This window comes from Dunckerocampus dactyliophorus, chromosome 3, assembly GCF_027744805.1.
Source record: "Dunckerocampus dactyliophorus isolate RoL2022-P2 chromosome 3, RoL_Ddac_1.1, whole genome shotgun sequence".
In the NCBI taxonomy this organism is placed as follows: Eukaryota; Metazoa; Chordata; class Actinopteri; order Syngnathiformes; family Syngnathidae; genus Dunckerocampus; species Dunckerocampus dactyliophorus.
Genome location: NC_072821.1, coordinates 7850607 through 7869626, shown reverse-complemented (window position 1 = coordinate 7869626; position 19020 = coordinate 7850607). Strand labels below are relative to the sequence as shown.

General features: G+C 40.3%; 1 protein-coding gene across 5 annotated transcripts in view; it reads left to right on the top strand.

The window, feature by feature from the left end:
- LOC129178146 (MAM domain-containing glycosylphosphatidylinositol anchor protein 1) overlaps positions 1 to 19020 on the top strand; it is a 214328-nt gene that overhangs the window by 46387 nt on the left and 148921 nt on the right. For all 5 annotated transcript variants that reach the window (XR_008569757.1, XR_008569758.1, XM_054770068.1 and 2 more), the window contains exon 3: positions 12471 to 12610. Coding sequence is in view for 3 of the 5 variants with exons in the window: in XM_054770068.1 (XP_054626043.1) it covers positions 12471 to 12610 (140 nt within the window). In the remaining 2 variants the exon portion in view is untranslated. The remainder of the gene's footprint in view (positions 1 to 12470; positions 12611 to 19020) is intronic.

The following is a 19020-nucleotide window of genomic DNA, read 5'->3' as shown; positions in this document are numbered from 1 at the left end:
TCTAAATGAACCAATATTGTCTTTGTATTTTATACAAGGACACAAATCAAATCATTATTAAAACGAATGGTTACACCCCTATTACGTAGCCATCTTGGATCACGCGCCCAAGACGAAATCTTGTGATACTAACCACGTCACAACATCAAAGGTCAACCAGGAGCTGTCACATGACATGCTGACGTGAAGTCCCCTCCTGATTTGCTTTCGCCAGGTGCAAGCAATGCTGTGGCTAGTGACTGATGACGACTCAAGCGGCACACAAGAACCACATTTACCACTTTTATTATTTTAATTCTGGATAATAACTCAGCGGTAAGATGCATACACCTTTTACAATAGCCACTATTTGTATTTTAAGCTAAGTAAGTTAGTTTGTATGAAAAATGTCACTTGGTTGACCGTGCCGATCGCTCCCGGAACTCCATTTCGAAAATTTGCTTTTTCCCATTTACTTGTTTGTTAATTTATTATTTCAGTCCTCACGGGGGTATGCTGGAGTATATCCCAGCTGATTTATGGACGAGAGGTGGGGTGCACCCTGGACTGGTTGCCAGCCAATCACAGGGCACATATAGACAATCATTTACAGTCACATTCATACCTATGGACAATCTCGAATAGCCAGTTAACCTAAGATGCATGTTTTGGATTGTGAGAGGAGAGCGGAGTACCTGGAGAAAACCCACGCAAGCACAGGGAGAACGTGCAAATGCCACACAGAGATGCCCAAACGGAGATTCGAGCCCAGATCTTTTCGATCTCCTGCCTGTGTGGCCAACATGCTAACCACTAGGCCACTGTGCGGCAAAATGTCTTCCTCTGAAACAGTGAACAAATCCCACTCTATCCCACGTTTGTTTACAAATGAGTTTTCCCACGTCACAGCCAAGAGCAAAGGAGTGCTTGATTTCCTCACATTAACTCACCTACAGCACTGCTAGTACTAGTAATCTCGCCTCGTTGGAGTCTTTTTTATTATTATAGGTTATCGCATCCCTATTATACCTCATGAACATTTTCACTCAGCTTCTGGCGTTTACTTAACATCCATCCCTCCAACTCCTCTTCTTCCCCCATCCACACATGCTGACCTTTTACTCATGCTCTTTTCTACCACATCCTTTATCTTCCTTCATTCCACCCACTTCACCTGGATTGACCGCTGCTGCATTGTGGACGACTCCTCAGCATTCCTGCACTTACACGAACAATTCTTTCCTTGCATTTCCTTTCCCTCATGCACTCATCTCGTTATCCACTTCCGTGTATCATTAAAAATGAGTTGGCGTATTATGGTGGAGTAGAATTAGGTCACGTCGACAGCCAGGCAAGACAGATGATGCAGGCCTCACGACCTCCGTGCTTGCCTCCGAAATAAAGTGCCTCTTACTCCCCTCTCCCCTTCCCTTCCTGTCATCCCGAGGTTATCTTCCCGTTGGCCTCAGCCGCCTCCGCTTTCCTCTCCCATCACAGGAACAGTCATGGAAAATGGAGAATTCTTCCGTGTCTCTCCTCATCATACCGGTGCTACGGAATCACCATATGTTCTACCTTAAGGAGGTTTGGGTGGCATATGGCTCAACGCACACATACTCAAAGTCGAGGGAGTTGAACCTATGCTGTAGTTTTGAATCTCTTCACCAGCTGCTTATCTCTTCTGTCTTTTGCTCACATCATTGCTTCTTGTCTTAACAGATGATCTGAGACACCCAGAGGTTGGTGGGGATGTTGTAAGGGAGCAAATCGGAACAATCGCTTATCCTTACTGGATAATGGTTCTTGTCTGCTCGTTTGTTCTGTGTCCTCTTATTTCTCACAACTGAGCGGGCCCACAGGAGTGTGTAACATGGCTGGAGATGTAAAAGTGCAATACAAGCAATATCACAATCAAGACAACGAGGGGTTCTCTTTTCCCATTAAATCCAGTCGTGTCTTCTGTAAAGAGCTTGATTTAGCTCACAGTATGTCCAGTTTAATTCAATGTTGGCTAGTTAAACAACTAATGAGCAAGAACAATGTTCATTTTGGACAATGTATGACTCAGGACGGCCAAGGTAGCTAAAGGCTATCACTAAATCTAGTCCAAGCGATACCCGACAAAAGCTTGGTTTTTTGTTGTAGTTGTTGGTCAGCTCTCTGCTCTGGTCACAGGGGTGAGAATCAAATAGGAACTCGCAATAACACTAATACAGTGATTCAGTGATTCTGCAATAATTGATACGTTTGGACGGGAAAAAAATCTCATATCCGCGAAAAACTTTTTAGAAACACTTTCCTTGGATATTGATCAGACATAATTCTAATGGTAAATAGCAAATATTTACATAACAAACATTTGAAATAGGTAAAAAATACAAACATATACTTTTGTCTCATATTACCGTAAAAAGAAACTCGATATACGGTCGTCCCTCGCCACTTCAAGGCTTCACTCTATCACGGTTTTAAAAATACATTCTTAATAACTTATCGCTGCTTTTGTGTCAGTCAAAAATATCCATATTTAAAGAAATTTGACCTATTCTTGGCCTAAATTAAGTATTTTTCCAAGCATAAAAATGGCTAAATGAACGAAAATACAAAGAAGAGGCATTCCGAAGATGCATTCAGAGACGTGATATGTATTATTGTACACTGGTCATTAGGTGTCAGCAATGTTACGTTGATGAGACAATAGCAACCGCAGAAATTACGCTGTCCAGAAAAAAAGAAACATCAGGCAACTTTCCCAGCACTAATCCGTGAGTCTATGTTATATCTTATTTATGTCTAATGTATCTTATTTTCTGTTATTATGTCTACTATATTGGGTAATGTGAGTGTAAAGGTGACTATAAGGGTGTTATTTCATGTCTGGAGGGCTCTCATAATGTTAAAAACCGTATTTAGAAGGCCACAAACTGGGTTTCTATGCTCTAACTACAAACATATTAAATCCTACTTTGCAGAAATGTACTTATCACGGTTGGGTCTGGAACCAATTAACCTGTAGATTCGTAGTTCATTGCCACCTTGTCCACCATCAAGATTTTCTCTTACTCGACTGAACATGAACCAGACCGTGATCTTAAAACCAAGGTGCACACTGAACCATGATTATGTATGTAGTAGGGGTACCCCAAGATCTTGTGCCACAAGATCTCGCAAGATTAAAATGTGACAAGATTTCTCATTCAAAAAAAAAAAAGTCTTGTGGGCTTTAGGTCTGGGACGATAATAAATGAATTAATTAATCACACAATAAATGAAAAAGAACTTGGTCATTTTGCCTGCCTTAATATATTGGCACGTGCATGCGTCTGTTTTCCTCGTGTCTCGCCTCCAAACAGGCAGAAAGGTGATTTCACTCTGTGTATTGGTTTCAGCACCGTGGCACGTTTGTTCCATAGAACTGCATGAACGGAGTGAGCCCTTTTGTTAGTCATGCAGTCTCTTTTATCGGTGGGTGGGGGCGGGTTGGTAACATACACAAAGAGTCCAGAAGAGTGGAACGTAGTCGAAATTAAATCAGTAGATTGCAATAAAAAAATAAAAAAAAGTTTTATATTTTTCATTGAACTTTTCTTAAAAGTAATTTTAAACTCTCGTCTCATCTTGCACACCCAATCTCGTGCATCGTCTCGTCTTGTAAACTGAGTGTCTCGTGACACCCCTAGTGCGTATCGTTACACCTCTAGTAGGAACCGATGTCGAGATAAGTGATATGTTTCTCTCAGCTTGTACCAAAAGATAACAAATTAAAACAAGCTTTTTGCACAAAGCTTGCTGTCAAAGTGCTGCCATGATATTCTACATTAAAATCCTTCTGCTGTACTTCATAATTTAATGGCTAACTTGACCACCCGATTTTGATCTTTATGTATCAGTCATGTCTGTTTGGCTCTTAGCCAGTATGTAAAAAAAAATAAAGTAAAAAAAACAAGTTTATTATTGTTCCATTACAATTTCACAATTCAGTTTTTCCCCCCAGGTTGATGAAAGCTGAGACCAGCTTCTAACCTTGTGAACTGCTTTTAATTAACCGCTGAGATGTGACCTTTAATGTTCTTTATTATTCGTCTGGTCTTCATTAAGCTGTTTTTTTCCCTTAACCCATTGTACCTTATTGTGTTTTATGGAGTGGTTTAGTTATTATTATTCATTTTACATCAAATTAGAGACAACCTAATACTGTCTTTGCATTTACTTCCTCCGTAGCCTCAATGTATTCATAATCAAAGCCAGCATATTTAACACCTACAGACATTGTGGATGATACTTTTTTCCAATGTTCATCCTCTTCACTTCCTTGCTCATCTTCCTCCCACTCCTTGTTCTCCTCACGTCTTCATCTTCTATTCGCCAAAGATCTAAGTCATTCTCGTGTCTTTGACGCTGCCTTTATCTTTTACATCCTGGAGGAGCAGCACACATGTTCAAGTAAAAGTTACGTTTTGTCCAAAGTTTTGATGACATCGCTTGATTCAGCCACTCTGTTATGTAGACATGACTTAGTGTTGTTAAAGTGGCTTCCTGTATGTCTTATTTGTTTGGTCTATTTTGTCCCAGGGTGTAACCTTGATTTGATCAGCAATGAGCAGATTCATTTTCATGAATTTGAATTTCTTGGAATAAAACATTCTGTAAGCCTTTGTTTAACCCCCACAGTCTTTCCAAACCCCAGTTAGACCTCGACCTAGCTGGGATAATGGCTTTGATGAGTTCTGTGAAGCAATTTTTATTACCATAGCCTTGTGGGTTGTAGTTGCCTCAAGATTTAAGAACAGTAGTAGTTTTTTTGTTTTTCTGCACATCTTGGAGGAAAGGATCTCTTATTATTGATTTCAGATATATCACATACAGTATCGCCAAAACAATACTGGAGTTAGTTGAAAGCCTACATTCAGTGTTACAGACATACTTTTTGCACTTCAATAATAAATCAAAGATAATAAATATTTTGTGTTTTCATAAATAATGTTAAACATTTGACATCTTGCACTATTTTACAGAAGCTGTGTGACTCTTATTAAATGTAACACTATACATCATTCAATTTATACTATTGATTTTCTTCCTATTTCCTACAACCTTGCAATCTTTCCAAAGGAAATTCAGCCAAGATTGAAAAAAAAAAGAAAGTTGGCTAGTGTGCGCTCATTAATGTAGTACTTGATGTAAGTATATGAAAACATTTGTAATTTGTTTTATTCCTTGTTATCCAAAAATGTCTGTTAACCACCAAATTCACTGCAGATCCAGCATATTACAGTTTTTCTCCATTGGTTTGGCTCATTTCTTGAAACAGAAATAACATTTTCGATATTGGGACCAAAACTGTTGAATTTGTACATCAATGGCATTTGTAAAGTGACAAAGGATTTAAAGTTGGTATTTTTTGTGGATGATACCACTGCCTTTTGTTCTGGAGAAAGCACACAAGAACTAATTGAAAAGGTCAAGGATGAAATGGTCATATTAAAACCATGGTTTGATAGAAACAGATTATCCTTGAACCTAAGTAAAACTAGAACAATGCTATTTGGAAATAGCAGAACGGATCAAATACAAATAAACGGAGTGGATATTAAAGGAGTGAAAGAAAATACATTTCTGAGCATCATAATAGATGAAAGAATGAGTTGGAAATCCCATATCAAATATATACAACAAAAGGTGGCGAGAAATACTTCAATATTGAATAAAGCAAAATATGTTCTTGATCAAAAATTACTCCACACTCTCTGCTGTTCTTTGGCATTACCATATCTAACGTATTGTGTGGAGATATGGGGCAATAATTATAAAAGTAATCTTTACTCACTCACTGCAAAAAAGATCGGCGAGGATAATTCATAAGTATAGCGAGAACATACAGAACCCTTTTAAAATCGCAGATATTAAAGTTTGCCGGTTTAGTACATTTTCAAACTGCTAAAATAATGCATAAAGTTCACAATAATTTGTCACCCAAAAACGTGATACAGTACTTCTCTATCAGAAAGGAGAAATATGATCTTAGGGGAAAATTAAACTTAAAACACTTACATGTGACAACAACGCTGAAAACCCACAGCATTTCCGTATGTGGAATTAAATTATGGAACGGATTTCGTAAGGAACTCAAACAATGTAACGAAATGAGCAAATTCAAAAAACAACACAAGCAGTTGATGTTTTCTAAATACAAGGCAGAAGAGTCTTGGTCATTACAATGATTGTTCTGTCATGCTTATTATTTATTATTTATTATTACACTGATTATTATATCAAAAATATTACATGAAATGCACAAGATGTGGAATGGATGGGGGGTAGGATTAAATAAGCTTTGCTTCTTTCTACTCCATTTGGACATGTGGAACTGTGAAAGGATGATTCATGAGATCTATTCCATTGTAACCTTCATGCATGTTCATGCAAACCAAATAACATGGACAAACCTCCAAACAACTTAGCAATTGTTCACAACAGAATTATATTTCTCATGCATTTCATCAAATTGCAAATGTCTTAGACTTGCAGTGCTTTCGCAATGCATTTTGGTGGCACTGACAATTTATATGGGAAGGAAAGTGTTTTGGGAGAGATATGAGCTTTTGCAGGTGAAACATGGTGTTGTGCTGAAGCATCCAAGTTGATTTTGGTAAAAGAACCAAGAGTGTTGGGGAAAAAGTCCGGTCTGTTTCGGGAAATGAGCCAAAGCAATTATCTTTGCATTTTGGTGGTACCGTCTCGTCATACCGGAAAGGAATTAGCTTTGAAGCATGAGTGAACAGTTTTGGGAGCGATATAAGCTTTTGCAAGTGAGCTAAGTTGTTGTGCTGAACTATAAGACTGTTTGGCCAAATGGTCTCAGAGTTTAGAAAATATAATTCCTGTTTCAAGAAATGAGCCAAACCAGTGGAGAAAAACTGTAATATAAATGTCTCCTCCTTTGTAGTTGGCTAGCAAACAGAAACAATGATAATTAAACAATAATACACTTACTTAATACACTATCTTGTACTGTAACTGCAGACCAATAACTGGTGCTATGTATAATGACGGACGTGTAGACCGGCCAATGGTTGCATGAACAATGACAGTGAAGGTGTAGAAGTTATGGAGGCTTTCTGCAAATCTGTAAAAGTGGGCATATCTGTAAAACACTAAGAAAAAAATATAATACCTAATGACAAAAATCTTCATTGTTTTGTATTATTTTTGATGTCGTTCTTATCATCATACCATTCATTTACAGTTATTTATGAAAAGAATAATGAAAATGACAAATTCACGATAGATTTGGTGGTACTTGGTGTTTTTTTATTTTTTATTAATTTGGCACTACCTGGCCACCCCCACTCACAAGCACATTGTTATGGAACTGTCTTTGTAGCTTGTCAGTACAACTCTGCCCAGTAGATGGCATTACAACACAGCTTCTTAACACACCTTATACAGTACGACCATACCGCAAGTGACTATAACGCATCTGTTTAGCAATACAGTGAGATATTGGCTGTGCAGTGACGTGTGCGTTAGCTTTAACATAAGCGCACGCCTGCACGGAGCCCAGGAAACATCATGAATGGTTGTGTGTGTTCTAAAGCGCATACAAGCGTACACCCCTGCACAAAGTGAAAACTACACCCGTAAGTCAATAACTCCATGTTCTGTTGTTAAATTTTTAACCTTTTTAAAACATAAGATAATGCATTTCTTATGACACAAACCTAAAAAGCTCAGTTTTCCCCATCCACACACAAGCACTGAGCCTGAGTTACAATGTCCACTCTGGCGTTTTGCGTCATGGCCAATTATGTAAACGCAACTCAATGCCACAGATAGATCACAGTCCTGTGGGAAACACTGCATTCTCTGTGTGTAATGTAATAATGTTGTGTACAAGTACATATACAGCACATTCACAGCAATTTGCAGTTGAATGAAAGCATCAAAAAGGTCATTTAAGGCAGGGCTTTTGTGTTTAGTGGCTGTTTAGTAGTCAGGTCAAATGTTAAATCAATGCACCAGACATGTTTTGATATCCAGAGCTCCCAATTGAACCATCACGAAAGGGGCTCTGGGCGGTTCAATGGGGGGTCATGACACCAGCTATATTTGTCTGGTGGTATGTGACATAGGAATCTCTTTGTCGGATCAACACAGTTTGAGGCCCACACTTTATATCCCTGCTTCCTTTTCTATTTCAGCCTTTCCTTTCCTTTCCCGCTGTGATAGCAGAGGAAGAGCCAGAGTGTTTCAACAGCCTCTTGTGAATGAAGGGAATTGAGACAGCGCTCATGTGCATGCACGAGCAGCTCCCATAAAGTAACGAATATAAAGTACGCATATCACTCATGTTCCATTCCGCGGGAATTCCTCCACCAAAACACATGCATCCATACACACACACACACACACACACAAACACACACACACACACACTCACCAACCCAACAACCAGCAGTTTTTAAACAACCTCATCATTCGTTTGAAGAGAGATGTCTTATCCCCCCCTCGTGCGTTGAGGAATCAATGAATCAGATAGTTCTGTTGCTCACATAACTAACGTGCATTTCATGTTTCCAACCAAGTACATTCAATCAGCATCCACTGGGGCATTTTTCTGGTCGATGGATGCGTTGAATGGATTGAATACCTGCACAGCAGCTTCCAGTGAGTGATGGACTTGATACACGCCCGTAAGAGATTTTGCAGTGGTTTACAGGAGGGACTTTGTTTAATGTACAGCACAGTGAAGGGTTAGGGTTTGGCCTTAGTCCACCTTGTCCTTTTCAAATCTTAACCTGTCTTTGATGGCTTGTTGTCCTTTGACGATAGAGATCCTATTGGTTTTGATAACATAACAAAAGAGGCTCAAGATGACTAAATTGGAATGTGTCTCTGTGGGTTTTCTGAAAACTGTACATTTTTGTCTTTCTGTTTTGACATTTTTAGGTTTTGATGATGACATTTTACTTATTACATTCAGTAATCTAAATGTTGGCTCTGCCAAGGAAGGGGTGTCCAACGTCCGGCACAGGGTCCATTTGTGTTTTGCAGCTTTGTTTTTTTGGCCCGCGGCATATTTTAAAGCTACAATTACATCCAGCCAACACTACAAAAGAGGATTAGAGTCACTCCAAAAAACTGTAATAAACAACTGTGTGATTTGATGCAGACAACACAAAGACATTCTTTCTTTACATACGCTGAACTTCTAACTACATCATGGCCTTCATTGGATTTGTTTTTTTTGCATGTAAAGGTATTGCTTCTCTTTAGTCTTTCTTCATGGTTCTTTGGACCATGTTTCTATTGGAGAAGTAGCCAATGTTCACACAATTTAAAAGGTTTTGAAATTGTAGTGAAAAATAGAGAAATAGAGGCAGCTCGATCAAGAGCCCAAAATGAAAGTCCACAGGGTCTGTATAGCAGTTGCCGTGACCCTCTAGAAAGAAATAAGTTAGAGTTAAGCTTGTGTGAATGAGGAAAATACATCCATTGTGCTTCTGCCTCTTCCAGTATTTCTCTATCACTCAAAAGTGCATGTTGTGCAACTCTGATTGTGCTATGTGAGTGTATGTCAAAAAGGCCTTCTATGAGAAGCTATTAGACCAAAAATGCACTGAGCTATTGGACTGAATCCATAGGTGTAATAATAATATCTATGTTTAATAAACAAAAGGTGACAAATATGAAAGTGACCTTCCGGATGCTTCCATTTTTCTGGTGGTAAAAGTTTGGACACTCTGCTGCCTTTTACCTGCACGTGTCCACTTTTGGATTCTTCCTGGGTTTTCACGTGTTTCTGCTGCACAGTGGCTGGTATTCCTGTTGAAGTCCTGTTTTGCAGTGTCGTCGGACTGTGATGTCATTGGCTGTTCATGCAGTTATTGGGCGGTCTTACATGTCAATCATTCTATGTAGCAACACTGTTTGGGTGTGATGTTCTTCCATGTGTGTGGTTGAGCCACAATGAATTGTTACTTTTAAAGCAGTGGTTTTCAAAGTCTGAGGCAGGCCAACCCTGGGAGGTGCTAGAAGACCAGAAGGGAAGTTCTGGCAACTTGAGGAAAACAAAGAAAAACAAGTAGTTGACACTGAATCAGCAGTGCCTCTACTGGTTGCAGCCAAGTGTTGTAGTCCATTTTCATTTGCATGTCTTAACAATTGGACAATGTGCATTGTAGATGACGATGCTTCTTTAGAAAGTTTGTAGTTTGTTGGACAAACATGCTAATTTGCTAAAAAAAAAAAAAAAAAAAAAAGCTTACAAGACATGTTTGGGGGAATACAGAGGTAAAGTTATTTGTTCAGCCCTATTTTCAGTCCCTCGTTCTCCATCTCCTGCCGTTTGTCTTCCCTCTCTCTTGCATTTCTTTTTCTCCTGCGTCTCTTCCTCTCTGCCGTCATTCCTCGCGCCGATCAGACAGCTAAAGCTGCCAAGCTGCCGGAGGCGGGATCAGACAAGAGGCGCCGCTCTGTCCGACCTCGCTCTCTCCGGAGAGGCAAACTAATGCAGACACGCCAATAAGCTTTAAGGAGACAATTATTCACCATTTATATCAGCTCTCTGTCTTTTGCACTTATACAGTATTCCCGTTCATGTCTGCAACTGACTTCTTTCTAATGGTGCTATCCTTTGAAAGCTTGCATGTAACGATCTATGAGTATGCTAATGTGCACGTGGCATATATTAAGCTGCAGTCTTTACACATAAGACATGACCCTCCCTCCCACACCAACTGCTACCGAGATGCCCTTCAAGCAGGGCACCTAACCTCTTGGTTCTGATCCAGTTCTCCTGCAGATAAAGTAATGGCAATTATTGCAAACACTGTTGGGATAGGTATCATGAAGGGATTATTGATTATTAACAATTCTGTCTGTCGGACTTGAATATTTTTAGAGGTAAAGCTGAGTTGAGAGCTGCTGACATGCTTATTATACCAGTAGTAGTTGAGCATGATTCAGGTGGAAGTGCTTTTGCCGCCTAAACGGGCTGCAGAAGAAATTGAAAGAGGAGTTAAATGTTCAATGTAATAGTAATACTAAATGAAGAGCGAGTGAAGTTGCAAATATCGCAATGCAGTTTATATCTCTGTCACATTCCGAGTGAAAGTTAAGTTGCTGTGAGGTTTTCTCAGGCTGCGTTTGGTCTTGTGCATCGTACTCAAAAGCGCTTGTAACATTTTGATGACCTTATTTAACTACATGAAAAAAATAATTCATTAATATCTCCAACGGTGTTGAAATTGTGCAGCATTTTCTTTGCAAAGGCTGCAACTCACTGCCAGTGAGTGTTTATATAATCATATTTGACAGAGATGATGATAAAATCTAAACTTTGCAGAACATTAGGTCTCAAGCGCACCCCTGAATACACAATGCAGTTGCATGGTATCAGCTTGCTTTCAGTTTTCATATCTTTTTCCCAAGATTTCCACATTTTTTTCTGTGCATTGGTTTAAAACAAAAGTCTGTCTTTTGGCTGTTTTGGCAAAGCAGACACACGGTTCCCAAACTTGGTTGAGGCATTCCATCACACTTGATCTGACTTGAAACTTTAAGGTGAACAGGCCGCCCACCCGCTCGCTGTCTGTTCAATGATAACAATTGTTTGAGCACCGTGAGGATTTGTTCTCTGTGTGTATCAATGTTAATCACATCATTGTGATGTCCCGACTTCTGCGCCTGTCCCAGGGGGGGGTTTAACACTCCTCTCTGGCCTTTTTCCCTCCTCACCCGCTGTTTTGTCCCCCCCCTTCCTGTCTTCTGTCTCCCCTCAGAGGGCAGTTGATGCTAATTGCACGCATGCCAGGGCTCTTCATAGGTCACTGGAGGCCTTTCGGGGAGTTGCATTGTAGTGATAAAGTAAACCTGAAAATGACCATGTGCGTTGTTTCATCAGTTGAGACATAAGTCAAGATGGTGTGTATTGCATTTTCATGCATATTGAGAATAGTGGCATTCTAGCAAGGGAAGACTATGCTCGATAGATTTGAGTGTGGACAATAATAAGATATTTCTTCCATTTTGAGAGAAGAATAGACTATTTCAGTATTGCCAATAAAAATAATGTAATTTAATTTAAAGAAATAACTTGTGAGGATTTCAAACATTTCTTCCATTACCATGATAACCCCTAACCACCTACTGTAGTGGTGTAAACAAACAGTGGCCTGTCCTTCACACTTCTTGCACAAATATTGATAGCCGTTCCGTAATGCTACTTCAAACACCATGCATACTGTCAAATGCATACCAGAGTAGCATGGCTCCTAAACCCATTTTAGTCAGTCAGAAGGCTGGAGAAAGTACTTCCCGGAAAAGACATAATTGAGCATCAAAGGACTTAATTCATGCGACATATAGCAGATATTATTTCAGCAGAAAACTACAGTTTGCAATTTTTGACCTTTGCCTGCTTCAGAAATCTTACCAATTCTAATATGCTTTTCCTCCTTTTCTTTTTCCGTTTGTGTGTACGCCCACAGCGCCAGCCAACGCCCAGATTGTGCACTCGGGCGCTGCGTGCAACGTCAAGGACGATAACATCAGCGAGAGGATCTACACCATCAAAGAGGGAGACACGCTCGTGCTTCAGTGCATTGTGAAAGGACACCCGAGACCACAGGTGAGCTCCTGCAGCTGGTGTGGCAGAGTATTTGTTCTTTGCTTGAATCACAGATATGCACCTTTAGAGGCACGTTTTCAAAGTAAGGCTAATAGACGCTGATAACCTTGAGCATAATTGCCATTACACGCCAAATTCCTATCCTGTCACATATCAGGGTTGTGTGACATCAGAAGCATCTATCCTTACTATAATCACCAAAAACGATTTATCATTTTCCATCCATTGCTGTAACCATGTAGCAACAGGCATATTCATGATTACATGTAATACTTGCAGTATTTTGCCATACTTTGGTCGTTTTAAGCATTCCTGGGACTTCCTTCCTTGGCGCATTGATTTCACATGGCGACACAGAAACGACCGCTACACATAACATTAACTTTTCCAAACTGTAAAACAAAAACACAGCAGCAGCGGCAGCAGCTCCAATATGTAGCGTTTCATTTCGGTAGTGACCTGACGCGTTGTGAGCGTGGCGCTGATGCGCTATGAGTGAGTGTGTGGTGAAGCTAGTCACTGGCCGGTGAGTATAGCTGGTGTGGTGTGGCGAGGTGTCACTCCTGCAGTTAAGTAGTTCTTTGGCGTAACAATGTTAATAACAATAATAATGATAATGCCGCTGTAGCTTGGTTAATATGCAGGTCAGATTATGTAAATGGTGCTTTGTTGGCGATTTTTGGAGGTTTTTTTCAGAAGGATTTATAGGTGTAATAGATGCATCCCATTACGTGTATTCTTAGCTGCCTCTTTTTAGCTGTTTTTAGATCTTTAGAACACACAGAAAAGAGAGAGACACGTGTTCAAGTCTCACATAAGGATTGTTTAAGATGGGCAAAATTCCCAAAACAAGTGCAGTTTCACTTTAAGGTCGGTTTATTCTTCTGTGAGTAGTCACTACACTGTCCTTCTGGACACTGTTGTGACCCTTTGGAAGTTCTGTGTCCGGGTTGAGCGTGTGCTGTGCAATTCTCTGCTGAAACCCTATGGGGCAGTGTTTTCCAGTCAATCAACTCAGTCAGCAACCATGGATGATGGATCAACAATTTCTTTATTACAAAAACAAAACAGGTAACTGTCAGCCAAACCACGACGAAACAACATCAGCACGGAGCCATCCTTCTCCTCCCGCACCCACACACACAGTCAGGACACATGTCACGTTCAAAGACATTCGAAAATCACAAACCTCTTTAGCGCTACACGACTGCCAGGTTGTTACAGTATCTTTGGGCATGTTAAAGGATCTCCTTAGTGTTTCGTAAGACTGCCTTTCATGGGAGACAGAAGACATTATTGGCATTTCTAAGCAAATATGTTGGGGGTAACACGTTATAAAAACAATCCAATAACATTCATATATTGTTTTTTGTTAACAAAGTCAGACCTCAGCCATTTCCAATGGTGATTCTAAAGTTGAGCATAGAGTCTTCCGCTTTGCATTGGCTTCTGTTTCTCTTTAATGCCCGTTTTCGTCCTGTCATTGGCAGTCGCCGTTTACGCAATCATTGGTGTCTTTAGATTTCCTTCACTACAGTCTCCAAAGTGGTGTGGTACGGTTTATTTGTGTCAGACATGCGTAATAGGTTACATTAAGGAATATCTCGTGATTACAGTTGGCAGTTCAACTTGTCTGAAAAGGAGTACGAGATGCAAGTGTCACAAGTGTCTGCTCATGTGCAGTTGGGACTTTTTGATTGGACAAAAAAGCATGTGGTCCCTGATGTGATGGAGACAACTTTTGTTGACATGATGGCTGGATTTCATAACAAAATATGTTTCTTGCGTGTTTCTTAGTGGGAGTAAATATAGTTGATGTGTAATTTTAGTGCTGCTTTTCATAAACAACTCCAGCAAAGCTTGGGGATATTGATGCTGCTGCACCGGCGCCTTGTTAAATCTGGCAATATTTCACTGAGTTCGAGTCAAGCATCACCTTGTAGATGTAAACACATTTAATGGATGACTACAGGCAAAACTTGCCCTGCCCCGGCTAAAATTCACTTATTCATCTTCAGTGTTCCAGCTCCAGCTTTTCAGGTGAACACTAAAGGCATTTGACATTCCCAGCCCTTGCCTTCTTTGTTTCCACGCAACCAAAAGGGAGTTAAAAGAAAAGCCAATCCTTATGACACGCTGTGAGATTATTCTTATTCACTTTGCTGCATCACTTGAAAAGTGTAACTCTTTGCATTTAAAGGCCACTGGAGAGAAGTGAAGAAGAACAACAAATGGTTACGCAGCGGCTTCATGGGTCACACATGCTGGCTTTTGTCCTCAGAGGCCCTTAAAGGAACACTGCAGTGTTTTGGAGCGTTGCCCATCGTCCACAGTCCCTGTGTGAGACAAGAACACATGTCTTTCTCATTTCTGTGCGTGCTAGATAGCCGCTTCGTGCTGGCAGTTTTTCACTAACGATGCAGGTAAAGAGGATTCACCTATTTTGCCTTTAAATGTTTAAAAATACATCTATGCCATGACCTGCATGTTAACCAATGTTAATGTAGAAGCTAACTTTTCTGGTGTAGTGACACGGCTAGATCAACTGCGTATAGAGCTGTGATATCAGGCACTCTGTCCTCCATGTATCAGAATCAATATCACGGTGGCTTACTCAATGGACAGTTGTCCATCTGGTCCAGCTGGCCTGAGGCGTCTTTTCCACTTGATTTTGGGTAGGTGGAAAAAAAGTGTCTACCACTGGTTTGTTAGCGATAACAATTATTTTTTCATGTGATGCAATCTCTTGGAAACAGTGTCCTTCTCGCCAGATACACAAAGCCTTTCCATCGGTGGTAACACTGTGTGCCATTCAATGCAGCAGAAACACTTGATACCTGTCGGAATGACTTGGCAAGCTCCACATTTACACCACCCCGTCTACACCGATGTTTCACCCTCTCTTCTTGCCTGCTCAGCTTCTAAAAAACCTGTAGCTCATCTTCCGTATATTCGTGCTCAAAAAGTAGGGATGCACAATATTTTTTTCGAGCCGATACAGATATTGTAAACGTCTAACTCCTCAAACAAAAGTAGGATTTGACATACTGTACCTGTAGATTTGTCCTTACCAAATATCATGACATCACTACTATTAACAAAACAAAATAGCGGCGGCTCGGAAGTACAAACCGGGGCTCCAAGGGGTTTACTTGCCGACAAATTCGGTGTCTTCACCTATGGTAAAGGGCTGGTCGCCCAGCTCTACCATTTTCATGATGAAATCATAAATCGCTTTAGAAAAACTATTTGCAGTTTTCAAACGCCGTGGCGATAGGAACAAGTCTCGGGCGTTGTAGTGACGCAGTGTTTCAGGCGTTTCTATACCACGTTTGTTTGCAAGTGAGTTTGCAAGTCACAGGCAGGAGAAAAGGAGTGCTTGATTCGCTCATCCTAACATACCTACAGCACAGGACAGGTAATTTTGCCTCATTGGAGCGTTTATTTAAATTACCGGTTATCGACACTATTTTATAATGTTATCGGATTTATTGGTATGAAGTCGTGCACCCCGATCAAAAAGATTCTGGATCCTCATTGGTCCCAAAGTAGTCGTAGTTGTCGGCGCTCACGAAGTCTGCCATGATTAGTGGTAGCAAACACTTTCTATGCTGTTGGTGTTGATGGAAGTAGCATTAGTTGCTATGAAATCAATGTGCTCAGGAAAGAAGTTCCGTAATGCTTAAAAGGAACAAAATACTGTGAGTTGTACTGTAAGTAACATGTTAGGCGAATAGGTGAATCGTCATTACACGCATTGTTACTGAAAAACTTCTAGCATGAGGTGACAATCTAGAACGCACTGAAAGGAGAAAGACATCTGTTCTTGTCTTAAGCAGGGACTGTGGATGATGAAAATTCCCCCAAAAAGTGCAGTATTCCTTTAAGTGGAGAACAGAAATGTGGTAAATGACAAGCCAAAACCCACGCCTGCATATAAAAATGAATGGCTTTGATTGAGGACAAACCTATGTCTAATTTACGTGATACCAAAAGATTCACCCAGGAATAGTTATTTCAGTGATCACTTACAGGATAGCCAATTTCAGTCATTCAGTTCACGCAGTCCACAGTTTTCTGCACTGATATTTGTCTAAGAAGGCCAAAAAGGTACAGGCATGTTCCTAAATTGGATGTCAAGCATCTATGAGTGTATCACAGCACTGACAAGTTGTTAAACGGAAAAAAAAATCAAGAGAAGCTACTCCACTGACGACAACAAATAGCACCAGTACTCCCATTACCATGCTTCGGTACAGTTGTACAGTTATATCTCCAAGTGGGAAACAGACACTGCGTTTCTTTCATCACTTTGTGATACAACACCACTGCAACAATCTACACTTGGTGGATTATTGTGAATTGTTCTCGTATTTTCTATTACGTAATGTGGCATTTGTCATTAATAACTGCCGGCAGAAATGATCACTTTGATTATACCGCGCATATTTAGCAAGCATACCGCGCTGAAGCCCATCTTTTTCAGTCGTACTGGGCATAGGAAAATGTAACGGTCTTGAGCAAAGCATGGAATGCTCATGCTCGTCAAACTATTGTGACTTCAGGTATACGCAAGCATAGCACGGTGGGCCAGGGGCAACAAAAAATGAAGTGCCGCATATCTTCAAAACATCATAAGGCAGAGCAATGTGATGACTGTCTCGTTACACAGCATTAAAACACGCACACGGTGACTTCTTGTTCACTGTACAGTGAGGTACAAAATAAAAGCATGGCAGTATTAAAAAAACATAGTCTTAGCAGAAAGAAGGAAGGACACACGGCATGAAGTCCTTCATTGCTCTGTGTCACTTATAGGAATAAGTAAGTAAGTTTGATGATTATGTTGTGAAGTAAGAGAAAAAAGAGTTTGATCTTAGGCGTTTAATCTTGAGGGTTTAATTTATATTGGTGTTCCAATCCCCGCGCTGTGAAAACCTTTCAATGTACTGTATGTGCGTGTCAGGATGAGCGAGTGGAATGAAATAAAAGGCATGTAGGACAAATACTTAGATACTTTATTCATTTCCAAGAAAAATTCACATCTTATTTATCAGTGCTCATGTAGAACCTTTATCAAAATTTGACCATGCACATTACACTTTTTTGAACCAGAATTACTTACTATAAAATGTAAAAATGGTGTATGTTTTTTAAATGTGCAGCAGTAGGGGGTATGTGGATTCAAGTCAAATGTCTGAAAGGGTACGTGAATGTAAAAAGTTTCGGAACCACTGTTCTAGTACCAAACGTGGGGATCATCTGTCATCTCCGTCACTTGTTTTTGCCCTACTTTTGAGAGAAGAGATGCTCAAATGGTCGCTTTTCAAGTTCCAGGTTTTCGTGACGTCATTGAAAGAAAAACTTCCTTCCTCATATACATGATACCACCTCTGACACTCTCCAGGCTCTGCTATACATCCTAAATCTAAAGCCTATCTGTCCGTCAGCTACAGAAGTGGGAGCTGTAAGTTTGATCATCTTGTTTTTCTTTGTAGGTTAAACTAGCATGACGTTGCTGTTAAAATGTGACTGTAATGTAACCACTGTAGCTCACATAGCTATGCAATGTTTGTGTTCTCCTGTCCCACTCCTTAATGTTAGCTTGTACGTGATATTTAACGTACAGAGATACAGTGTGTTTCGCTCCAAAAACACGCTGTACGCTGTTTTTGGAGCCACACGCTCGTGTGGGCAAACACAGCTACTTAGAATTCATTAAAGCTAATGTCGTGTTTCCACGAGGGCTTACTAAAAACAATTTTAAACATCATTTTAAGGCTCCCTGTATTGGTTTGATTGGAATTCGGTGTTTGGCTTCTTGGTTTTGGCAGGCCTCAACCTCTTTGAACTGTCTCCTACTAACATCCTTTCCATCACTGATGACAGCCATAGACAGGAAGCTCATGCACACATAAATGACTCAGCATCACCAGCAATTAGCACCTTTTGACGCATTGCCCCTGACAACAGATGACTTTCTTTTCCATGCAGGAAGTGTTGTTTGGATTGACTGACGGTTCTGTCACAGCTCCCCCCCCACTCTGTCCCTTGAGGGAATTCCAACTGGAAGTGCTCTCTCTATTGAGCATTGAATACAAGTGCATGTTTTTTTTTTTTTTGACAAACACAACTGCCTCTTGGTCGAAACAGTTCCTTTTGTGTTGCATGCTACACCAGCTTTGTGAAGAATCTGTGAAAATTGCCTTGTGACAAATAAACCAAAAAAAACAAAACCCAACAACTAAAAAAACCAACAACCTGCTTTGCTGAGGGGGCAATGAGGAAAATAGAGCAAATAGGAGATATTGCTGGAAACATCTGGTGTCCTGTGTTGAACTCCTGGGTAGAGAGCTAGCAGAGGGGTTGTGTGCGTTGTGTGTGGGTGTGTGTGTTAGGTGAGAAAAGCA